The sequence below is a fragment of the Lissotriton vulgaris genome, chromosome 3_1, assembly GCF_964263255.1.
Source record: "Lissotriton vulgaris chromosome 3_1, aLisVul1.2, whole genome shotgun sequence".
Taxonomy (NCBI): Eukaryota; Metazoa; Chordata; class Amphibia; order Caudata; family Salamandridae; genus Lissotriton; species Lissotriton vulgaris.
In genome coordinates this window covers 85644219-85669754 of record NC_141689.1, presented here as the reverse complement: position 1 = coordinate 85669754, position 25536 = coordinate 85644219, and the positions used below count along the sequence as shown (strand labels likewise).

The 25536-nt window shown below is 49.0% G+C and overlaps 1 protein-coding gene across 2 annotated transcripts in view; it reads right to left on the bottom strand.

Annotated features, from left to right (window-relative positions):
- LOC147726001 (uncharacterized) overlaps nt 1-25536 on the bottom strand; it is a 501842-nt gene that overhangs the window by 230389 nt on the left and 245917 nt on the right. For both annotated transcript variants that reach the window (XM_086960119.1, XM_086960118.1), the window contains exon 4: nt 11273-11403. In XM_086960119.1, coding sequence (XP_086816245.1) covers nt 11273-11403 — 131 coding nt within the window. The remainder of the gene's footprint in view (nt 1-11272; nt 11404-25536) is intronic.

Here is a 25536-nt window from a genome sequence, read left to right as displayed (position 1 = left end):
GAGTAGTGAGTGCAGAGTAGTGAGTAGTGAGTGCAGAGTAGTGAGTAGTGAGTGCAGAGTAGTGAGTGCAGAGTAGTGAGTAGTGAGTGCAGAGTAGTGAGTGCAGAGTAGTGAGTGCAGAGTAGTGAGTAGTAAGTGCAGAGTAGTGAGTAGTGAGTGCAGAGTAGTGAGTGCAGAGTAGTGAGTGCAGAGTAGTGAGTGCAGAGTAGTGAGTAGCGATTGCAGAGTAGTGAGTAGTGAGTGCAGAGTAGTGAGTAGTGAGTGCAGAGTAGTGAGTGCAGAGTAGTGAGTGCAGAGTAGTGAGTAGTGAGTACAGAGTAGTGAGTAGTGAGTGCAGAGTAGTGAGTAGTGAGTGCAGAGTAGTGAGTAGTGAGTGCAGAGTAGTGAGTAGTGAGTGCAGAGTAGTGAGTGCAGAGTAGTGAGTAAGGAGTGCAGAGTAGTGAGTAGTGAGTGCAGAGTAGTGAGTAGTGAGTAGTGAGTGCAGAGTAGTGAGTAGTGAGTGCAGAGTAGTGAGCGCAGAGTAGTGAGTGCAGAGTAGTGAGTAGTGAGTGCAGAGTAGTGAGTAGTGAGTGCAGAGTAGTGAGTGCAGAGTGCAGAGTAGTGAGTGCAGAGTGAGTGTGCAGAATGCAGAGTAGTTAGTGCAGAGTAGTGAGTGCAGAGTAGTGAGTGCAGAGTAGTGAGTGCAGAGTAGTGAGTAGTGAGTGCAGAGTAGTGAGTATTGAGTGCAGAGTAGTGAGTAGTGAGTGCAGAGTAGTGAGTGCAGGGTAGTGAGTAGTGAGTGCAGAGTAGTGAGTAGTGAGTGCAGAGTAGTGAGTGCAGAGTGAGTGTGCAGAATGCAGAGTAGTGAGTGCAGAGTAGTGAGTGCAGAGTAGTGAGTGCAGAGTAGTGAGTGCAGAGTAGTGAGTGCAGAGTAGTGAGTGCAGAGTAGTGAGTAGTGAGTGCAGAGTAGTGAGTAGTGAGTGCAGAGTAGTGAGTGCAGAGTAGTGAGTGCAGAGTAGTGAGTGCAGAGTAGTGAGTAGAGAGTGCAGAGTAGTGAGTGCAGTGTAGTGAGTAGTGAGTGCAGAGTAGTGAGTAGTGAGTGCAGAGTGCAGAGTAGTGAGTGCAGAGTGAGTGTGCAGAATGCAGAGTAGTGAGTGCAGAGTAGTGAGTGCAGAGTAGGGAGTGCAGAGTAGTAAGTGCAGAGTAGTGAGTGCAGAGTAGTGAGTGCAGAGCAGTGAGTGCAGGTGCAGAGTGGTGTGTATTGGCAATGTAAATGACAATGCCATTTATTTATGATTTAAAGAAAAAAAAAAGAAATGTCATGAGCAATGCCAATAGCTTTACCTTTAATGATGCCGAGACCATTGCATTGCAAATGCTTGTTAATTTAGTTGTTGAGTTAGTAGATTTGTATCAATTTGCAATTTGTTTTTGTTTTTCTTTTATTTTCAAAAAAAACTAAAGTATGATGTTGGTTTGCGTGTAGTGTCCATTGTCTGACGGTGTGCATGGTTTGGCGCTTGGCTGCCGGTGTCTGTGGACTGGTGCTCGTCTGGCGGTGTCTGTGGACTGGTGCTTGGCTGGCGGTGTGCGTGGTCTGATGTTTTGTTGGCCGTGTGTGTGCTCTTGCGCTTGCCTGGTGTTGTGTTTGGATTTGTCTTTGGCTGGTGGTGTGCGCGGAGTGGCGCTTGGCTAGTGGTGTGTGTCGAGTGATACCTGGCTGTCTGTGCACGAAGTGGTGCTTGGCTGGCGGTGTGTGTGGAGTAGCGCTTGGCTGGTGTTGTGTGTGGAGTGCTACTTGGCTGTCTGTGCACGGAGTGGTGCTTGCCTGGCGGTGTTTACGGAGTGGTGCTTGCCTGCCGGTATTTGTGGAGTGGCACTTGGCTTGCGGTGTGCGTGGAGTGGTGCTTGGCTGGTGGTGTGTGTGGAGTGGTACTTGGCTGTCGGTGTGCGCTGAGTGGTGTTTGGCTGGCGGTGTGCATGGTCCGGTGCTTGGATGGTGGTGCGCGTGGAGTGGCGCTTGGCTGGCGGTGTGTGTGGAGTGGTACTTGGCTGTCTGTGCACGGAGTGGTGCTTGGCTGGCGTTGTGTGTGGAGTGCCGCTTGGCTTGCAGTGTGCGTGGAGTGTTGCTTGGCTGGTGGTGTGTGTGGAGTGGTACTTGGCTGTCGGTGTGCGCTGAGTGGTGTTTGGCTAGTGGTGTGCATGGTCTGGTGCTTGGATGGTGAGTGAGGTACCATTTTTTTCGGGAGACCTGGGGGAACGTTGGGTGGGTGGAAATTTGTTGATCCACGCAGATTCCAGAACTTTCCACCACAGAAATGTTAGGAAAATGTGTTTTTTTTGTCAAAATCTTAGCTTTGCAAGGGATTCTGGTTAACAAAACCTGAGGGTAGGCAGAGGAGTCACCCCATCCTGAATTCCCCTGGGTGTCTACTTTTCAAAAATGTATAGGTTTGCTAGGTTTCCTTAGGTGCTGGCAGAGCTAGGGCGCAAAAACAAAAGGTAGTCTTTTTGTCCAAAAAGTGCAAAATTTTACTGGGAAATTGAGGTGCGACCATGTTGCGTTTTGCGCTGTTTCATGTCGCAGCCACTATGCCTACCCACGCAAGTGAGGTACCATTTTTTTGGGAGACCTGGGGGAACGCTGGGTGGGTGGAAATTTGTTGATCCACGCAGATTCCAGAACTTTCCACTACAGAAATGTTAGGGAAATTTGTTTTTTTTGTCAAAATCTTAGCTTTGCAAGGGATTCTGGGTAACAAAACCTGGGGGTAGGCAGACGAGTCACCCCATCCTGAATTCCCCTGTGTGTCTAGTTTTCAAAAATGTATAGGTTTGCTAGGTTTCTTTAGGTGCTGGCAGAGCTAGGGCGCAAAAACAAAAGGTAGTCTTTTTGTCCAAAAAGTGCAAAATTTTACTGGGAAATTGAGGTGCGACCATGTTGCGTTTTGCGCTGTTTCATGTCGCAGCCACTATGCCTACCCACGCAAGTGAGGTACCATTTTTTTCGGGAGACCTGGGGGAACGCTGGGCGGGTGGAAATTTGTTGATCCACGCAGATTCCAGAACTTTCCACCACAGAAATGTCAGGGAAATGTGTTTTATTTGTCAAAATCTTAGCTTTGCAAGGGATTCTGGGTAACAAAACCTGAGGGTAGGCAGAGGAGTCACCCCATCCAGAATTCCCCTGGGTTTCTACTTTTCAGAAATGTATAGGTTTGCTAGGTTTCCTTAGGTGCTGGCAGAGCTAGGGCGCAAAAACAAAAGGTAGTCTTTTTGTCCAAAAAGTGAAAAATTTTACTGGGAAATTGAGGTGCGACCATGTTGTGTTTTGCGCTGTTTCATGTCGCAGCCACTATGCCTACCCACGCAAGTGAGGTACCATTTTTTCCGGGAGACCTGGGGGAACGCTGGGTGGGTGGAAATTTGTTGATCCACGCATATTCCAGAACTTTCCACCACAGAAATGTTAGGAAAATGTGTTTTTTTTGTCAAAATCTTAGCTTTGCAAGGGATTCTGGGTAACAAAACCTGAGGGTAGGCAGAGGAGTCACCTCATCCTGAATTCCCCTGGGTGTCTACTTTTCAAAAATGTATAGGTTTGCTAGGTTTCCTTAGGTGCTGGCAGAGCTAGGGCGCAAAAACAAAAGGTAGTCTTTTTGTCCAAAAAGTGCAAAATTTTACTGGGAAATTGAGGTGCGACCATGTTGTGTTTTGCGCTGTTTCATGTCGCAGCCACTATGCCTACCCACGCAAGTGAGGTACCATTTTTTCCGGGAGACCTGGGGGAACGCTGGGTGGGTGGAAATTTGTTGATCCACGCAGATTCCAGAACTTTCCACCACAGAAATGTTAGGAAAATGTGTTTTTTTGTCAAAATCTTAGCTTTGCAAGGGATTCTGGGTAACAAAACCTGAGGGTAGGCAGAGGAGTCACCCCATCCAGAATTCCCCTGGGTGTCTACTTTTCAAAAATGTATAGGTTTCCTTAGGTGCTGGCAGAGTTAGGGCGCAAAAACAAAAGGTAGTCTTTTTGTCCAAAAAGTGCAAAATTTCACGGGGAAATTGAGGTGCAACCACGTTGCGTTTTGCGCGGTTTCGTGTCGCAGCCACTATGCCTACCCAGGCAAGTGAGGTACCATTTTTTTCGGGAGACCTGGGGAAACACTGGGTGGGTGGAAATTTGTTGATCCACGCAGATTCCAGAACTTTCCTCCACAGAAATGTTAGGAAAATGTGTTTTTTTTGTCAAATTCTTAGCTTTGCAAGGGATTCTGGGTAACAAGACCTGGTGGTAGGCAGTCGAGTCACCCCATCCTGAATTCCCCTGGGTGTCTACTTTTCAGAAATGTATAGGTTTGCTAGGTTTCCCTAGGTGCCGGCAGAGCTAGGGTGCAAAAACTACAGGTAGGCACTTTGCTAAAAAAGGGTCAATTTGTAACTGCAAAATTTAGGTGCCACCACGTTGCATTTTGCGCCGTTTCCTGTCGCAGGCACAAGGCCGACCCACACAAGTGAGGTACCGTTTTTATTGGGAGACTTGGGGTAATTCAGATTTGTAAATCAACTGTTATTACCAATTGAGCTTTCGCGCATTTCTCCCTTTCAATGAAAGACATTGTGTAAAAAATGTGTTTTTTTTGTCAAAATCTTAGCTTTGCAAGGGATTCTGGGTAACAAAACCTGGGGGTAGGCAGACGAGTCACCCCATCCTGCATTCCCCTGGGTGTCTGCTTTTCAAAAATGTATAGGTTTGCTAGGTTTCCCTAGGTGCCGGCAGAGCTAGGGTGCAAAAACTACAGGTAGGCACTTTGCTAAAAAAGGGTCAATTTGTAACTGCAAAATTTAGGTGCCACCACGTTGCATTTTGCGCCGTTTCCTGTCGCAGGCACAAGGCCGACCCACACAAGTGAGGTACCGTTTTTATTGGGAGACTTGGGGTAATTCAGATTTGTAAATCAACTGTTATTACCAATTGAGCTTTCGCGCATTTCTCCCTTTCAATGAAAGACATTGTGCAAAAAATTTTTTTTTCGAAAATGACCAATAATTCTCATGCTAGTATGAGTATTCCCAATTTTGAAAATTAGCAATTATATACTGTTTCTGAACTCTATTTTTTGTACCCAATTCAGAAATACATAGGTGTCTTTCATACAGATTTTTCCATGTATACATTTTCCAAGACCAAGTGCTCTATACCCAGTAAATGAAAAAATACCATTGCAAGTTGCTGCTCAGTTTTTGGATCTGGGTTCGTCGGGTTCTTGGTAAAACTACAAGTCCTATATATCCCCACAACCAGGAAGGTCTAACGGATGTAACGATATATTGCTTTCCAAGAGCTGTCAAAATTAGAAAAAGTTATAGGTGAAAACGTTGAGACAAAAGGCTGTTTTTTTCAACAAATTTTCAATTATTCCAATATTTAACTGTTAGTTTCTATAAAGAAACCTTCATGGATTTAGATAAATGACCCCTTTCTGAATTCAGAATTCTGTCTACTTTTCGAAAATGTACAGCATTAACTGGAAGGAGGTGGAAAGCTCTAAAAATAGCAAAAATAGGCTATGTCCCAGAAAAATGCCAAAACTGTGTGAAAAATGTCGGTTCTCTGACAAAAGACTGTCATTTCCTAAAAGCTGAGAAAATGGAGATTTCAGCCCCACAAACCCTTTTTTGATAACATTTTCAGGGAAAAACCCAGAGGCTTTCATTTGCAGCCCGTTTTTCCCATTTTTCTGAAAAAAACAAAAAAAATCACTATATTTTGGTTAATTTCTGGGACCCCTCCAAGGGAATCCACAAACCCTGGGCGCCTTTAGAATCCACATGATGTTGGAAGAAAAGGACGCAAATTTGGCGTGGATACCTTATGTGGTCAAAAAGTTACAAGGGCCTAAGCGCGCACTACCCCAAATCGCCAAAAAAGGGCTTAGCACAGGAGGGGAAAAGGCCTAGCAGCGAAGGCGTTAAAAAACTTTTTTTTTTTACTTTTCTGTTCAAAAGATTCTGTCTGTCTGCAATCTACTGGAAGCGGCCCAATTCTTGTTAACCAGAGGCGCCCATTCAACCCGATTTGACTGCGGGCCTCGCTATAGGCTCTACTGTGCCGAGTGTCCAACCCTCCTCACTGTAATGTAAGTATTACTTTGACACTTCTTGCCAACCAACTCTTGGGGCTAAAATCATTATCGAGCCGAATATTACCTTTGCACATTACAGCAGAACCCGGTTCTACAATGATTTTACATTGAGTACAGTCGGATCTTCTAGCTTATAGGCAGAGTTAGCGTTCCATTACCTTGGTGACGTGATTAATGTGCAACAGTCTGAGCATGCGCAGAATTAGGAGTTAGAATCTGCGTTTAGTAGTTCAAGCATGCGCACTACGAAGAACGTGCGAACAGGCATTCTAGAGGACAAACACACTAGGACCCCTGGAGACGCCGTTAGTTGTGGACACGGTGATTAAAAGCACTGATGATGGCCACCGTCGGTACCTCCGGTCGTTACTCAAGACCGCCCTGAACTTAGTCAGGAGCCATGCTGCCAAATTCAAAGAGGAGAGGTTGGGATGTACCATCTGTCCTCCGAACTTCGTTAGTAGGTCTGGTTTGCATGGAAGCCTGAGATGTGGATGGATAGACCGGTGAAGTAAGTATGTGAACCACCATTGATGTGGCTATTCCGGGGCTATGAAAATCATCTTGGCCCGTGATTGAGAGAGCTTGATGAGAACTGCTGGGATCAGGGGAATTGGAGGGAAGGAGTAGAGAAATCTGCCTGACCAGTTAATCTACAGGACATTCCTCAGGTTGGTAGAACCTCGAGGTGAAGCTTTGGCATTTGTTGTTTTCTGCGGTGGCGAACAAATCAACCTCCAGAGTACCACATTTTTTTAATACACCTCGTACCACGGCATCGTTTAAGACCCACTCGTGATTTTCCTGAAGGAGTCTGCTTAAAGAGTCGGCCTGAGCATTTTGAACACCTTGGAGGTGATTCGCTGATATGGTCAGGTTTCTGGTGAGAAGCCACTTCCAGATCGTCTGGGCTTTCCAAGATAATGGTCTGGATCTCGAGCCTCCCTGCTTGTTGAGGTAGAACATTGCTGTTCTATTGTCCATCTGGACAAGCACGGAGCTGGCACGGAATGATGGTTGAAAAGCTTTCAGAGCCAAATGAACCGCTTGAGCTCTAGCAGATTGATGTGGTAAGTAGATTCCTTATGTGATCATTTGCCCTAAATTTGAAGGTGCTCTGTATGAGCTCCCCATCCCAGGAGAGAAGCTTTCATGACTATGGTTTGAACAGGCAACTCCTTGTGAAAAGGAATCCCTCGTAGAAGATTGGTGGGCGAACACCAACATTTGATGGACTTGGGGGCATGTTGAGACAGTTGAATCTAGTCTTCCCAATCTCCTGTTCGCTGGTACCTTTGATCTTCCAGACATTCCTATGGGGTCTCATGTGAAGATGTGCATTCGCTGTAAGGAGTATGCAAGACGCCATGGAGCCGAGAAGAGAGGAGACCTTCCTCACAGTCGGGTGAGACATTGTCATGAGAGCCTGAGCCTTCTGAAGGATTGTGAAGCGTCACCCTTCCGAAGGATTCATGTTTGTCATGCGAATATCGATGGATGCTCCCAGATATTGTAGGCACTATACTGTCGAGGTAGACTTTGTTTGATTCACATGAAGACCAAATAGGAGAAGGTCGGAGGTCCATTTGAAGTGTAGTTGAACCTCCAGACACGTGGATGCCTTGATCAGCCAATCGTCTAAATAAGGTTAGACAAACACTTTGTGTTTCTTCAGATGAGCAGCTACCACCACTATGCACTTGGAGGAGGTTCTGGGTGCTGAATTCAGACCGAATGGTAGTAATTGTTCCCCACTGCAAATCTCAAGAATTTGCAATGTTTCTTTAAGATAGGGATGTGGAAGTATGCGTCTTGCAGGTCTATTGCGCATAACCAATCCCCTCGATGTAGTTGAGGATAGGTCTGGTGCAATGCTAACATCCGGAATCTCTCTCTCCGAATCCACTTGTTGGCCTTTCTTAGATCGAGAATGGGTCTGAACTCGTTGTTGTCCTTCTTTTTGACAAGAAAGAATCTGAATACAGCCCTTTGCCTCGTTGTAAAGGAGGAACAGGTTCTACCCCCTATTTTCGTAAGAGAATGTTTGCCTCTGTTTATAATTGTAACAGTTGGAATCTTGACTGTGCCGGAGGTATTGATGGTGGAGGGCTGATGAATCGTAGAGAATATCCATTGCTCACAATATTCAGAACCCCTGATGTTTTGCCACTCTGCCAAGAAATGTTGAATGCTTCCCCCTACCATAGAGGGTAACGGAAGAGGGGGAAAACAGGATTCAGGGTTTGGAACCTGTAGGCATCTTTCCACCTTGCGAAGGTTGCTGTACTGACCTTCCTCTTGCTTGCCGCTTTTGATAAGGCTGGAAGGATCTTTGATACGATTGCTGCGTACCGGACTGTCGGCCCCGATACCACCGAGGGGTTTGAAACCTCTGTGTGGAATATCGGCGTGAGAATGGGCGGAAAGATTTTCACTGGACTTTGGTTTTTTTGAGACCTACAGCTTTTAAAGTTTCCATCTCCGCTTTCATACGGGACATTTCCTTATCTGCATGAGAACCGAACAGGGTAGTACCTGAGAACATGAGATTCAGGATGCGCTGTAGCGCATTGGGTTTCAGTGAAGTCAAGCGAAGCCATGAATGCCTTCTGAGTGCCACTCTGTGGCAATATCCATGTGCAGCAGATGGGATGTGTCCACAGCTGCACTAATTACTTGGATAGATTCCACAAGGCCTTCCATTACGACCTCGTTAAAGTCCTCGCTTTTGTCCCTAGGTAGGTGATCCGCAAATTGTTGGAGAGGCTACCATAGTGCTCGATCATACCTGCCTAGCGGAGCTGTGGCACTAGCAGCTTTCATGGTGGAACTGTAGATGTTGGATCTGCAGTAGGTTGCTTTCCGCTGCCACCACAATGACAGAATTTGGAGCTGGATCCATCCGTAGGAATGTGGTATCCTGTTCTGGAGGACAATACTTCTTTTGCAGCCTGGATGGAGCTGGTTTAATGGAATCAGGTGTCTGAAAAAGTTCCATTGCCGGTTCTAAGAGGCCCAGCACCAAAGGAAGCAAGGGACGAGATGCTTGTCTCTGTTGAAGAGTCTCGAATATCACAGAAGTTGATGGCTTCGGAGTGGACATCGGAATGTTCAATTTGGAAGCACCCTGCACCAAGACTTTGTGAAAGGTAGAAATACCATCAATTGGTGAAATCCTCTGAGAAGGAGAGTCAGATAATATTGGGGAATATCTTCCTGTACTTGTAGAGTAAGTGTCCCTTGTATGTCTGGAGCGAGATCTCGATGTCGGCGGTGGGAACGAGTAAAGGAACGTCTTTGGCTGCGAGAGTGATCCCTTGTGCGAGACTTTGGCCTTTGTGGTGTAAGAGGCAGAGGAGGAGGCGGCGGAGTAGTAGGCAGAGGAGGTGGCGACGGTGTAGTTGGTCTAGGTTTATCATCTGGTCGAAAAGGAGGAGACTGAGACAGTGATATGGTCATAGATGCAGAGTATGTAAGGCAATACTCTAAATCCACAGAGTAGATTATTCTCCTCTTTTTAAGGGCCTTCTGAGATGAAGAGTGAGCCACAGATTCTGCAGGAGACCTATATTTTCCCCTCGACGTCGATCTACTTGTCGACGGCGATCCTTCGACGTTGTCTCGAAAGAGAGCTTCCCCTCAACGTTGACTGCAGACTACTTGAAAAGCGGTTGTCGGTGTTTTCTCTACGTCGATCAACGGTGTTTCATCGACGTCGCTCGACGGTGATGTGTCGAGGTCGAGTGATGCGATGTTCTCAACGACGACCTCCGCGGTGGGCTTCTAGGCGCCGAACAAGGCTTTGTTCTCCTCACCATGGAATGTTAACGTCGTTTTGACCCAGAGCCCTGAGTCGACGGCAAGCAGGTCGGCGCTGCATCTCCTCTCAACGTCATAGTCTTCAACGTCGACCAGGACCGACATCATTTTTCAGCGATTCTTTTGCTGGGGAGTTCCCCAGAGGCTGAAGACAGAGCCCTGGTAGAGGACTGACTCTCTCCTTGCCCTGAAGTAGCACGGTGCTCCTGGAAATGGTTTTACAGATGGCACACGAATCAGGAACGTGAGTAGCAGGCAGGTAAATAATGCACACTCTATGAGAATCAGTTCTGACCTTCTTCCTTCCACAGTCTGGACACTTATCAAAAAGAGATGACATTTTTGAATGAAAACTGTGGATATTTCTATCAGGAAAAGACAGAAAAAAGTAGAGAAAGACCAAAGAAGTTGAGTAAAACACTTAGTAGTTCGATTCTGAAGTGATTTTTGAAGAAAAAAAACAATGCAATTATGGGTCCCACATTTTTTGAATGTTCTGGTTCATAAATTGTTGATTTCGAACTTCAAATCAAATCAATATATCAAATAATGCTAAATATCATCTGGTTTCAAAAGAAAAAATATTACTGCAGATGTGTGTACCATAGGACTGTAATAATTAAGCAGATGTAAACAGTGTATTTACTCAGCACAGATATGAAAATACCACCATAGAGACCAGGCTGTACACTAACGTGGGAGATGGGCTCTCCATAACTAGATGCCTGTAATTTCAGATGTAATCTCTCCGTCCAAAAAACTCCACTTTGTCCTTCGCCCCTCCTTTCTCTGCTTCTGGCCAGGCCACTGCGGACGTCATTAAAGTGCTTATATCAGTGCCTTGGGCACTAGACAAGTTGTAAAGCACCGTGCTATTACTGTACAGCATCGTCAAAAGGTACTGGAAAAGCCAACAGATAGCAAAGGCTTTGCCAGTGCTTGTTTATTACAGCCTGAATGTCTGTGGATGTGAGTCTGCCCAGTGAGGGGTAGTGCATGGGGCTGTCTATGGGCAGATGAGGACCAATAAATAAACTGGATGTGGTGTTATGCTGAAAGTTGGGTTGTTCCTGCGGTTGTGTTTATAAGGGAATATTGTTTTCCAAGGCCATGCAATGGTGAGGTTTGTTGGGTTGTCTCAGATGCAATGATGTGGAAAAAGTCGGCACCACTTATATGCCTTCGGAATGTTGCACATTTACAAAAAAATATTGCTTGTGCTACGGAAAGATATGCAAGCTTTAGTATTATTTTCCCGTTCATATAGTTGTTATCATTCTGTAAAAAGACTAGAATTGTAATTTACAGTTCATTTGCATGTCCACTCACCCTGAAACAGGCTTGTATATATCTTCTGCAGCCTCTAGCATTACCATCTTTTCCCTTACTTGTGCAGGATGACTTTTGCTCCTTTGCACAACAGAGAGGGCAGCATCTACTGATTCCAATTCTACTAACGCCTAGGATTAATGAAAAAAAAAATGATGATTCTTTTGTACTGTAATAAATCATTTTAATAAACAAGTCTTTTTTCTAACATCTTCTGCATGTTATGAGAAGCGCATTTCACTGCTGGGAATATGTAACAACAACGTTTTTACCTTCAATATTGAACCACACCCATGACCCACACCCTGCCAACAAAGAATATTAGAATAATTTTAAGTTAATGCATTCTATCCACTACATGTCCTTTCTCTACAATGACAGAGTACGAGCAGCTGGTGTCCGCATCACCGTGCTACAATATGTAAGCACACATTTACAGAGCTCCTCTGCACTGTGGGGATCATGAGATCATTAATAAAAGCAGCAGCGTGCGCTTTGGCGCTTGTTGTGCAGTGCCGCTCTGCCTCCCTCATGCAATTGTTATATGCTGCTTAGCGACCACAGTCCAGCAGCCGGCCTGGGCTCTTTTGTTGCTATGGTGAAGGAGACTCTTCTTGAGATTTTAGGTCTCGGCTGGGCGTGGCAGGGCTGAGCCCTGCTTCGCCTCTCCGAGAGATCTTGTAAATACAAGATTTGTAAAAGGGACTCTAAGCCCCGCCCCTCCTTTCCATTGGGTAGCGTCAGCGTTTATTGTAAACGCTGGCTTCCCAATGGAAAGGAGTGTTTTCAGGTGCCACCCTGTCCGCTTTTCAGATAGCCCCTGCGGACACCGTGGCCAGTTTTACGGCAGTGGTAAAGAACTTTCTTATCAGTGGAGGCGTGTGTTTTAAGACTCTGTTTACTCCTCTGGCCAGGCACGGAGCTCACAGGCACAGGGGTTCACAGAGAGGACAGGGGATTCCCTCCCCTCAAGACACATAACAAACCGTGTGATGGCCCCTTCTCCTTCCTCGTGTCTGGTTATACAAATGCTAAAAAAACAGTGAAAAAACGTTTGTTCTGTGTCTCGCCCTGGTGTATTTCTCCTTACATAAGCATCAACAGTGTTGGAAATAGAGTCGCTCTTTCATTGCAAAAGTGCAACATTTCTTTCATATGAGCCGTGCTGTGTGAATCCAATCTGTGCCCCGCCCTTCAGGGAGCTGGCACCTGGGCTGCCGTGCTGACCCCGCGCCCCAGGCTCCTAGTTCCCGAAGACTGTGGTCGCAGGCTTGTTCCAGCCACAGAACTATGCAGAAGGAGGTATATAAACGGGCGCAGTAAGGAAAGGGATGCACTGGTGCTCTGGTAGGGCCAGATGCTCCGTGACCTTATGTCTGAGTGTGGCAGTGCTGCTGGCACCCTTTCAAGAAGGTGGGTCTCCGCGGAGAGGGCAGAGGCATCTGCGCCAGGGTTATGGGGGGCTCAGAAGGGAACCTGAGCTCCCCACTGACGTCCTCCGTTTTTACTACTCTTTTTGCTTGTTGGACTCGCTGTTTCTTTTTAGGCGCTCCGAGGCCACCCGTGTGCCATGTAACGCTATGTGAAATTAAATGTAGTTATTAACCTGTTGCTAATGGCTGCCCATGCCTCATTCCATCACTCCACCTTTTCTCTGCCTCCTTCTCACGAAAGGCAGCGAAGCCCCCTCAGTGCCCACCTCTCACGTGTCTCTCTCCTGTGCGGAACAGGCGCCTCGCTGGGCGCTTTAACAATACTTTCCCCCAAAGGTATCCTCTCTTTCTCTCCTTCAGGTTCATCGTTCCTTCCCTCGCTAATTATCCCCCCTCTCCGCCTCCACCTTTATTCCCTGTTCCTTCCCTTCTATGTCACACCTCGTATCCCTTTCCCGCCTGCACTGCTTTTATTCCCCCATCTCTCTAACGTGTTCTCTCTTTTGTCTGTCTCGGTCAGACCCTCTTTCTCATTGTTTATTTATCCCTTTCACTCGCTGGCACCCCTCTGCTACACTCGTCTTCCCTCATTCGCCCCTGTCTCTGCCTTTCTAGCTTTCTCATTTCTCTCTCTTTTACTTTCTATATCTCTTCTGTATAAACTCTGTGCCCATTCCAGTCTTTCTCTTAAACCCTCTCCTTCTCTAGCTCCTCTCTTCGTTTAGTATCACTCGCCAGCCCCCTTCCTTTCTTCGGTTTTCTCTTTATTCTCTCTCTCTGAATCAACACTTGGCTTTCTCTCTTTCCCTTCCATCTTGCCCTTTCCCTTAGCTCCCCCTTTCTCTGTCGCTCTCTCTCCCCCTCTTCCCTTTCCCTTCTCCCCTTAATTCCTTCTTCTTCGCCCATTCTTTCTTCATCTCTCCTTTATCTCCTTCGTCCTTTCCCAGTTCTTAGTCCAAGTTTCGAGTTAAACATATTTTGTGGGGGGGCGTGGCTGGCAACCAAGCATGGCTGCTGCATAGCAGAAGAGCTCCCGGGGCACGGAGGCTCATTTTATAAATCCAACCAATTAATCCGGCACATTACCACCTGAAGAGGCAGACCCCACGACCGGAGAACAGCCGGTATCAGCGGATCCGATCCCGGTGAAAATCTGACGTCGGGAACTGGTCCGGAAGCAAAGAGGCAAAGTGGGGCCTACTACCGTTGATGCAGCGCCGGCCTGGAATGACTGAGAGCCCGGGCGGAAGTAAGGGCTAGACGGCGAAGTGAGTCTGCAGCTGGCCGGTCCACCGGTGAATAGAAGACGCGCCGCATACTTTGAAGGGCAGCGAGAGTGGGCATTGCAGTGAAGACCCCGCAACACCCATCCTGACCGGCAAGGGCGATAACGAAGGTGCAAATAACCCTGTAGACGGTGAAGGGGTGCGGCCTCCAGAGTGCGGAACTCTCCTGGAGAAGAGATACGGCCGGCGCAGCCTGGGGGAATGAACGCTGGCTTAAATCCACCTCTGACGATGAGGCGAGGACAGCGGCCTTGAGGGGCCATCACGGGAAAAATAGCAACGCCCGCACGCACCATGATCCGGCAGCCCGCCGCGCCTGAGCCGTGAACTGTATGAGGCTAGACATCGGAACGGAGGCGGAGGGGCACAGGAGGCGGCATCGGCAGTCGGTCGGGGACACCAGAGGCTGGGAATAGGAAGCGCCTGCCCTCCAACAAGATCTCTAGGTGAGCGGGGCCCTGCGGTGCCGGAAAACAAGTGGTCCGTAGCGCAACCAGGACATAAGTAGCAGCTGACACGATGTGACGGGGCTAACTTTTCGCCTCGCACACCCTGGGCTGACTTTGCTGGATTTCAAGACCTTTAGACCGATAAGGAGGCTAGCAGTGATAAGCCGAGCACTAATCGGAAGACCTGAGGTAATAATCGGAATGCTATTGTAGCCCCACGTGCCCAACTACCAGAGGTACACACGCCCTGCAGGACGATTCCGCCAAGGGGCAAAGCGCGAAGATTGGGAACACAGAGGAGCAGGTAACACGCGACCAGAGACCTCCACCTATGTTGTACAGGTGATCAAGGAGCCTGAGGTACCAGCGCACTGAGTGAGGGAACTGAGGACCGTGACAGCACGATAGCCCTGAGACAGTGGAAGGGGTGCAGGGGCGAATAGTGACGTGCACACAAAAAAAAGAGACAGCGCCACTGATCGACATGTGAAAGACATGGTGGCACTCGGAGAGCTCCCATCTTGAAAACGGGAATAACCCCCCGGGGTGCAAGAGCACGTCGCGGTGTCCGGTCGTTACCGGACTGACACACTCCACAGCTACAGAGAGTCAGCCATGGTGGGCGCGCAATAACGTGGCAGATTCCCCCGTGTTGAACTACTACCAGAGACACTGCACGCTAAGGTTTATAGTACAACGCACTCCCGCGGCCGCTTCTGCTGCAGTGCCCCACGTTCATAGCCACAGCCAGGTGCAATCGGACGTCATGGCAGGCAGAGGGCCGAAACAATTGTCAACGCAAGCAAAACTCGATAAATATGCTTATGAGAACCACAACCAACAGTCAAATGAAGACCGCACATCCACAGGCAAGGGTCAAGACACAGAAGGAAGCAAAAAGGTGACACTGGAAGACGACATGAAAACTCTCTCCAGTGTCCAGACGACGGTGGGGACTATCTCCACTGATGTTAATTTGCTACGTGCTGATTTCCATAAAATATCGGAACGGGTGGCGCAAGTGGAGGTGGTGGCTAAGTCGCTGGTAGAGGACACTTCAGAACTACAGAACGCAATGGAACGCATGGAGACGGTCCCCAAACAACTACAAGCAAAGCTGGATGAACAAGAAGGGCGCTCCCGACGGAACAATGTTCGAATCCTAGGTATTTCTGAAACAGAAGGTAAAAGAGCAATGGATCTGTACGTTGAAGAACTCATACAGAACAAACTGCAGCCCAAGGGCCTTTCCCAATTCTTCTCGATAGAACGAGCACACAGGGTGCCCGGTGGAGCACCGAAGCCGGGCGCCACATCACGACCAGTCCTGGCCCGCTTGTTCAATTTTAGGGACAGGGATGCAATACTACAGGCTGCAGGCTACAGCCTCAGTGCCCGGCGACCCTGCGTCCCGATTCTGGTGGTCGTTCTTGCGCCGACGGTGCCTCGGTGAGTCGCTCCCTTTAATTTCTTCTTTGTTTGCCGCGAGGGCTGTTTGCTTCTAAGCCTGCCTCACCCTCTTCTCCGGCCTGGCTTGTTGGATGGCTGGGGGGTCGTGGGCTTGCCTCCCTGGTTGTTTGGTGAGGCTTTCTTGGTTGTTTCGGCCGATTTTGGCCTGTTGCGGTCCTCCCTGTGGGGGGTTGATTTGGGTGTGCCCTATACATGTGTATTTATGGTGACGTGTGGTGCAGTGGCCTGGGCTGCTGCTTTCGATGCACAAGGTTCACGGTTCAATCCCCAGGCAGGCGGCGGCTCAGCTCCTCCTCATGTGCCTCTGGGCAATTGCTCACTTGCTTTCCGCAACGGCCCCCGGCCCCTTGAGGGCTTTACATGTACAGCTTTACATTTACTGCGTCTGGAGAATGCCGATACTGTGCAATGCAGTATTTAAGTGGCCATGGGGGGGTGTTTGTGTGCTCTTGTGTTGTGCATTCATTTGTTCCTGCTTTGTGCGTTGTGTGTTCATTTTAGGGCACACGCCTTCGCAGGTGGAGCATTCCTCTCCTGTGCCTGCCTCTGGTTCCAGTGTGGCCTCCTCTCTTCCTCCTGTGATACATGCCATGGGAGTTGATGTTGTTGGGCTTGTGCGCCTTCTCCTGGAGACTCCTTCCGATTTGGAGGCGACCAAGAAGGGTGCTGCTGGTCTTTCTGGTTCTGCTGCTCTTTATTCTGTGATTTCCTCCTATGCTGAGTCTTCTCTGTCTGCTGTTGAGCTTCAGGGACTGTACTTTCCAGGGTTCTCTTGCCTGACGTCCTTTCCCGTGTGCGGGTTCACATGGGGTTCCCGGATGATTCTGCGCCTGGTACCTCTCAGGATTCTCTCTTGCCGCAGTTTAGGAAGCTTGTTGCTTCTTCCTAGCCGGTGCATCCCTTTGTTTCTGATGTCTTGCTGAAGGAGTGGATGGTCCCGGATCTTCTTTCAATGCCCAGGTTTATGTCCAGACTTTCTCCTTTACAGGATATAGCGGATACTTTGCCTGATTCCGTTCCTGTGGACTCTGTTGTGGCCAGTCTTGTGGGTCGTCCTTCCATGGCTGATGATATCATTCTGTAGGACGGTGTGGCCTGTAAGGTGGATTCTGCCCTTACGTGGTCTTATGCTTCTTCTCTTCTGGCTGTTCGTTCCGGCGTTTATGGGGCATGCGTTGCCCGATCTTTGCTGGCCGATTGCAGTCCCTGTTTTTCATCTCTGCTAGTGGGTGCCGTGTTGTCCGGAGTTGCTGGAGTCTATGGAACGCTTGGCGGGATTCCTGTCGGACATCACCTTTGTTTCTGTGGGGACTTCTGCTTTGTCCTGTGGTTCCTCTATTACTACCAGTCGTATCATGTTGCTGCCGGATTGGAGGCCGGACGCGGCCCAGCGTTCCATGGCTTGTGGCTGCCTTTTGCTGGTGCCCGTCTGTTTGGTGTCTTGCTGGAGGAGAAGCTGAACAAGGTCTTCATGGAGCGCTAACACTGTTTGTCCTTTCGTGATCTTCCGCCCCATAGGGGTTCCTCCTTCTCTGGTGCCGGGTCTTTCCGCCAGCCTTCCGGATTTCGGCAGTCCTCGTTTCGGAGTCAGCGTGGTGCTGGCCGGTCTTTTCCCCGGAAGTTTCAGAAGAAGTCCCAGTGGGGTGCCAGGTCTGGTCCGCAGCGTTCCTGACTATGCCAGCCTAGGGGTCGTTCTCGCTGGTGGTCCGCCTCTGGTTAGTGGGAGGCTTCGCCAGTTCCTTCCTGCTTGGCGCCTGACGACCTCCGTCGGATGGGTGCTGGATGTCTTATCGTGGGGCTACCGGATCGAGTTCCTGTCCCACCCCCTTCCCCCTCCGCGGTGGTGGTGACCCTTCTCCTCGGGATGCCTCCTGCCGTCTGGCCTTGTCGGGCGGGGTTCGTTCTTTGGTGGGGGCTTCCGAGTGGTCATAGGCCTTCGGGGTCTGGCCTTGTTCGTGTGGAAGTTCCCGTTCATGATGGAGACTCTCCAGAGGATTATCCCGCTGCTCCGGTCCGGTTGGGTGTTCTCCACTCTGGACCTCCAGGATGCATGCCTACACGTCCCGGTGGCTGTGAGGGATCGGCGTTTCCTGCACTTCTGCCTGGAGGGCCAGCTCTGGCACTTCTGAGTCCTTCCCTTTGGTCTTCGGTCCGCCCCCGGGTGTTTACCTAGGTGGTGGCTCCCTTAGTGGCCCGACTCCATCTCCTGGGGGTGTCGGTGTTTCCGTGTCTCGAGGGCTGGATGGTTCAGGCTCCGTCCCTGGAGCTCGTGTCTCGCCGCCTTCTCTTGACCATGTCTACCCTCAGGGTACACGGGTTCTTGCTCACCTTGCCGAAATGCCACCTGGTACCTGCCACTCGAAAGCCCTTCTTCAGGAGTGGTGTTCGATTCTGTGTTGGGCAAGGTGTTCCTGCCGGTGGCCCGGTTTGGTCGCCTTCAGTCTTTGCTGAGGTAGTTGTTGTCACGGACCTCGGCTCCCCTCCTTCAGTGGCTGGAGGTTCAGGGCCGCTTGGCTGCGTCTGTCTTCACCGTGCCCTGGGCCAGGGTTCATCTGCTCCCTCTGCTGTGGCTTGTGCAGCGATGGGCCCCCTTCCCTGTCCTGGATTATGCGGTTCCTGTGCCTGTGTCTCTGGACTTTGTGTCTGCTCTTCAGTGGTGGCTGGATCCTTTCCGCCTTTCCGTGGGGATGTTGTTCCCGTCTGCCTACTCCTCTGGTTGAGACCTCGGATACCTTCGCTTCCGGCTGGGGGGCGACTCTGGTCCGTTGGGCTGTGCTGGCTCGTTGGATCCCAGTGGTGTCTCGCAGGTCATCCTTCTGGTGGGAGTTGTCTGTGGTGGAGGGGGCGCTCCGTTTTTTCCATCTTCATCTGAGGGGTTGCCGTGTCCTAGTGAGATCGGCCATCTCCGTGTCTGTGGCCTGCCTCAATCACCATTTCCGACTGGGCGGTGGGGCCTCTTCTGGCACGGTTTGCTCAGCATTCTCGTGGTGTGGTCAACGTGGTGGCGGTTTTGTTGAGCCGGAGGTTTCCTTCGTCTCTGTCCCTGTGCCTGGCTCCCCGGACTTTTCGCTTGCTTGCCTGAGGTTCGGGACTCCGGGGCTGGACCTGGTCACCTGCCGGCCATTTGCCCTGGTTCCCCTGTTCTGCTCCGGGTCTCCGGTGGTGGGCGCCTGGGGAGTGGATGCCTTGTCTCTCCGGTGGCCTCCTTGACTTCTTTTTGCCTTTCCTCCCTTTACTCTGGTTCCTGCTTTCTTGTTGAAGGTTCGGTGGGAGGGGGCTCGGTGATGACTGTTCTTCCACGCTGGCCAGGGAGGTCCTGGTTTCCTCTGCTACTGGGCCTAGCGGTGGGCCCTCCTTGGCCTCTTTTGGTTCCCGTCTCCTTGGCGGTCTGGGGGTTGCACGGTTGTCTCTTGGGGTCCGTGGTCTGCCCGGCCCATCATGTGCTGCAGGCTTCTCGTAGGCAGTCTATTTTGTCTTCCTACTCTTCTTCTGTGCTGTTGCTTTCTTCTTTGGCCCTGTGGCGTGCCTTGTCCATTTCTGTGGCTCGTTCTGGGGTGTTTCGCTCTTCGGACTCTCTCTTTGTCGCCTTTGGTTTGGCTGGTATGGGTGAGGCTGCTTCCGGGCTCGCCTTGGGTCACTGGATTGAGGCTGTCTTCACTCTTGCCTATCTTGGTGCTGGTTTGCCTTGTCCGGCGGGTGTTCGGGCGCGTTCCACTCGGGGAGTGTCTGCCTCCTGGGCTGCTTTCCATGGTGTGTCTCTTGCTGTGATTTGTCGGGCTGGGACCTGGGCCTCCGAGTCCTCGTTTGTGCGGCACTACGGGTTGTTTTGTGCCCTGTCTGACTGGACCATTTTTGGTCGTGGGGTGTTGCAAGCTGTGGGGGTTCCCCCTCCACTCTGAGTTCTGTTTTGTATGTTTAGCTTTTTCGCTTGCTGCACTCCTTTGTGTCTGGTCTGTGTTTTGCTGTGTTTGGGTTGCCAAAGGCCTGTTTGGGCATTGCTTTGGTATGCCTCATGAGTGATGACTGGGTCGAGGACGAGGGACGTGGAGGTAATGCTATGATTACGTGTGGTAATCCCCATTACTCTTAGTCCTGCTCCTCCTCAACCCAGTCATACTTCCCACACTCCCTCCCTGTCCAGGCCTTTGTTGCTTGGTGTGTCAGGATGTGCTTCTGGTGGTTGGGTCTGATATAGCACCTGGCAGGAGGGGGGGTGGAGCCTAAAAGCGTTTCCTGTTTTGTTTCCTGTCTGTGAAATACCTCATGAGTGATGACTGGGTCGAGGACGAGCAGGACTAAGAGTAATGGGGATTACCATACGTAATCATAGCATTGTGGTCACGGTCGTAGCTCCAGGGTACCACGTGCAACCGACCCCTGGATTGGCGCTGCTCCAACCGACACTGGTTGGAGCGGGTGCAGCTCAGGATGTTTACCGGCACCAAGGAGACCAATCACATGGCTCTCTCTACTCTCCTGGCTCTCCACCCTTCTCCCAGATTTAACTGACCAAATTTAATGTTGATGCTAAAGTCAACAGAATTAGGCACACATGTGGTCCAGCGGGGGAATGGAGGGGCGAAGAGGTGTTCCAGTTTCTACTCCAGTCTGGCAGGTGCAGCTAACTTGTTGAGCCAAGCAAACTGCACTGCTTAAAGCACCACCAACGCCGGTGAGCCAAATCAACCATGACGGCCTGGTAGAGTTTGAAAGTGTTTGAAGCGTAAGAACAATGAATGAAATTTGGTGAGTGAATGTAGAGGGCAAGCTGGGCTTTTCCACTGGGGTTTTGGAGAAGGGTGGGGGAGAGGTCTCCTCCTGAGAATGTTTTATACCTTGTTGTGAAGTGGTTCATTTTCAAGCACAATTTCTTCAGAAAAAGGACCAAACAGTTCTTACATAATTTTCAAAGGGGAAAATCATAAAACATTTTGAACAATTTCTAATTTGTCAATCAAGCCTGCCATCCGCAAGGATTTGGACACCAGAGTGGACACAGTGAGGTCACCACCTTTAGTATAAAATGAAAGGGAGCCAAAGAAAGCCTTCTAATTGCTATATTGCACAGTGTGAAAACAAAAAAATCAAGCATCCGAGGACCGGACCAGTTTCGAGGTAACACCTCTCATCAGCCCGGCTAGCTTGACTCCAGTGGTGTGGAGTGCCTGGGACCCACGTCTGAGCATCCCCAGCACACTTATGGCGGCAATTGCAAACAAAACAGGTGATGGACCGAATGTGGATCAATGTCACACATTCAACCCAGTCAAAAGATCTGGGCCCAAATCCATCGTTTTTTGCACTCCACACCACCCTGGCTTAGACAATGGCGATATGCAAATCAGCTCTCTGACCCTGTGCCCCATGGGAACAGTCCAGTCCGAACTACAAAAGCCATGTCCTTCCCAGAACGGAATCAAGCATCCGAGGATCGGACCGGTTTCGAGGTAACACCTCTCATCAGCCCGGCTAGCTTGACTCCAGTGGTGTGGAGTGCCTGGGACCCACGTCTGAGCATCCCCAGCACACTTATGGCGGCAATTGCAAACAAAACAGGTGATGGACCGAATGTGGATCAATGTCACACATTCAACCCAGTCAAAAGATCTGGGCCCAAATCCATCGTTTTTTTGCACTCCACACCACCCTGGGTTAGACAATGGCGATATGCAAATCAGCTCTGACCCTGTGCCCCATGGGAACAGTCCAGTCCGAACTACAAAAGCCATGTCCTTCCCAGAACGGAATCAAGCATCCGAGGACCGGACCGGTGTCGAGGTAACACCTCTCATCAGCCCGGCTAGCTTGACTCCAGTGGTGTGGAGTGCCTGGGACCCACGTCTGAGCATCCCCAGCACACTTATGGCGGCAATTGCAAACAAAACAGGTGATGGACCGAATGTGGATCAATGTCACACATTCAACCCAGTCAAAAGATCTGGGCCCAAATCCATCGTTTTTTTGCACTCCACACCACCCTGGGTTAGACAATGGCGGTATGCAAATCAGCTCTGACCCTGTGCCCCATGGGAACAGTCCAGTCCGAACTACAAAAGCCATGTCCTTCCCAGAACGGAATCAAGCATCCGATATTAAAACACTGGCATCCACGCTGCCAGTACCCAACAAGGAGGTAAACCTTATGAAGGAGGAGATCTCACATTGGCTCCTAAAGGTTACTGATACACATGTGCCTCTAGTAAAATTCACACGTGCGCGCACTATGGATGCTCATAAGTGGTTCAACTCGGACCTTAAGAACTTAAAACTTGAGGTATGTCAGAAAGAAAGAAAGTGGAGAGCAAAATATAAGCCCCAAGACAAGGAGGAATATATTGCGGCTCGCAGAAACTATTTAAAGATCATTTTACAAAGTAAAACCAATTATTTTTCTGGGAAAATTCTAAACTCTCAAAATAAAACCAAAAGACATCTTCAACATAGTTAATGATCTGTGTAATAGCGAAAGAACTGTGCTTCCCTTGACTTCCTCGCAGGAACTTTGTAATTCATTAAATGATTTTTTCATAGATAAAATTGTCACCATAAAAAAGATTATTCAAAGTCTCCCCTGCGGGGATCCCATTGAAGACATCTATCATAATCCAGCTACTTTAGATACTTTTCCATCCATTGATGAGAAGGCTTTTCCAGAACTACTTTCCCGTGTCAAATCTGGCTCGCCCTATGACAGCTGCCCCCCCATATTCTAAAGGAGGTGTGTTCAGCTATTCCATCTGGAATCCTTTCTCTTTTGAATGAATCACTTACACAGTGCAAGGTTCCAGACAATTTTAAAAATGCCACTGTGATTCCATTATTGAAACAAGCATTTGCAATGCAATAGGTCTCGCATTAGGAAAGTTTGAGCTATTGGTATTGTAAATGACAATTTTTTTATTTATGTGTTGGTTTTGAAAATAGCAAAATTAATAGCTTTGTCATTTACAATGCCAATAGTTATAACTTTCGCAAATGTGACACCTATAGCATTTGTAATGCAATATGTGTTGTAATTACGTGACTTAGATGTATTGATATGACAAATAACAATGGCTTTAAAAACAAGCATTGGAAATGCAATAGGTCTCGCAGCATTAGAGTTAGTGCTTTTAGAATTGTTTATGGGTTTTTTTTGTAAATCTTTAGCATTTTTGTTTCCTGTAGCCAATGCTAAAGAATTACAAATAAAAAAAGCCATAAACAATTCTAAAAGCTCTAACTCAAATGCTCCGAGACCTATTGCACTGTGTGAGGGTGAGGGGTTGAGGGTGAGGGAGTGAGGGTGAGGGAGTGAGGGTGAGGGAGTGAGGGTGAGGGAGTGAGGGTGAGGGAGTGAGGGTGAGGGAGTGAGGGTGAGTGAGGGTGAGTGAGGGTGAGTGAGGGTGAGTGAGGGTGAGTGAGGGTGAGTGAGGGAGAGTGAGGGAGAGTGAGGGAGAGTGAGGGAGAGTGAGGGAGAGTGAGGGAGAGTGAGGGAGAGTGAGGGAGAGTGAGGGAGAGTGAGGGTGAGTGAGGGTGAGTGAGGGTGAGTGAGGGTGAGTGAGGGTGAGTGAGGGTGAGTGAGGGTGAGTGAGGGGTTGAGGGTGAGTGAGGGGTGTAGGGTGAGTGAGGGTGAGTGAGGGTGAGTGAGGGGTTGAGGGTGAGTGAGGGGTTGAGGGGGAGGGGTCGAGGGGGAGGGGTTGAGGGTGAGTGAGGGTGAGTGAGTGAGAGTGAGGGGTTGAGGGTGAGTGAGTGAGGGTGAGGGGTTGAGGGTGGTTGAGTGAGGATGAGTGAGAGTGAGGGTTAGTGAGGGGTGAGGGGTTGAGGGTGAGTGAGTGAGGGTGAGGGGTTGAGGGTGAGTGAGGGTGAGGGGTTGAGGGGTTGAGGGTGAGGGGTTGAGGGTGAGTGAGGGGTTGAGGGTGAGTGAGGGGTTGAGGGGGAGGGGTCGAGGGGGAGGGGTTGAGGGTGAGTGAGGGGTTGAGGAATATGTCCTTTGTGCACACCCAAAAAAAACAACAACAAAAAAAACATACAAACGCAGGCACTCTTCTACCATGGTGGAAAGTTGTCTGCGTTGGCGCCAGGGAGCCAAAACAGCGCCAATGCAGAGGAAAAGGCAGGAATGCACTGTATTCTTTTAAAAATAGCACATTCCTGCAATTTCCCTGTCACACAGCCAGTCAAAGCAAAATTTGACCCTATCCTGCAGAATAATTCTGCCCCTCTCCATGAGGGAGCTTGCCTGACAAAATACAATAAGTGTAGAACTGAAACCAGCCATCACAAGCTCAATGAAAGATAGGTTTCGTGGCTCTTGAGAAAGACTATGCCCTGCGTTATTATGTAGCACATATGTCCCACTCAATTAAGTTAGACTTTTTAGCTGTATAGGGCTTGAGTTTTGGGGAAAATCGTGAGCAAACTTAGACCGGTTTGAAGGATAGCACTTTGCAGTGACTTAGAAAGCCTCTATGTAGGAAAATGTGATAATATTTGAAATCAGACTTAACTTGCCTAATTACAACGTGTCTTTTTTTAAATCTGCTTTTCATAATTAAAACAACTGCCATAGGGTGTTGGTGGGCGCCAGTGCCATAGAGGCAGGCACATGAAGGCTTCTACCAGAGATGTGAGAAACAGCACCATATGTGAAAGCCTTCTCTACACACACACACTTTATGATGTAATGTAGAGATCTGAAAATAGTCTGGACAAATAACCAGGTGAGCCAAAATCTTCCAAACGAAACATTAATTCTGATCCTTTACGCACCCCCGCTTTTTAAATTAAAATGCAGGATACAACTGCCCATTTCCTTATAATCCCCTCAACTCCAATGGGTCTGTGTACGGTGAAAACTCAACACGTCTGCGGCGCGTGCAGAGAATGAATGGATGGACACGTCAGCCCCAAGACTGTGTGGGGGGGAGGGACTTCAAACCATAGGCACTCCTCAAACGTCAATATAGTGCAGACATCAGGCAATAAACGAAAACATTAAACAACCGTAATTTAGAGTATTTGTTGTCTCTCTCTTTGAATTTCCGTAGGCATTCATCATGACAAGTAGGCACAAGGCAACAACTGGTTCCAACAAAATAGCCCTCATTGTAACCCTTTTAAGTCCTGCAAAAACATGGTTCACCGTGGATTTAAATAAAATGGCCCTTCAAAATATCCCATTCCACTACCGGTAAAGCAAGAAAACAAGTCAAAATATAAGAAATCAACCCCAAACAAGCAGCGCCATAACCGATAAATTCCCTTGGGATGCTTCCCAAAGAGAGCAATCAAGTTCTTGGTGTGACGCTTACTGAAAGAGAAAACCTATGTTGCCAGGAAAGGAGACTAATCTTTAAATGAAAGTTCTAATGGAAGTCGTTAGTCAGAACCTTCGCTACAAGAAGAGATTACAAAACTCCACAAATCTCCAAAGGCATACACCTTCTCCCTACAGTGCGCAGAGCAGTCTACACTTACCTTTCACCACGGAGACAGGGAAGGCCAGGAGCAAAAGCAGGAGCATTTTGTGTAAGGTCCTCATGGCTGCAACGGACTACCAGGTTTGAGAAGCAACACCCAAAGGTACTTGTACTGCGCCCTCTCGCTCGAAAGGAGGGCAGCTGGCAACAAGTGGTAACAAGAAA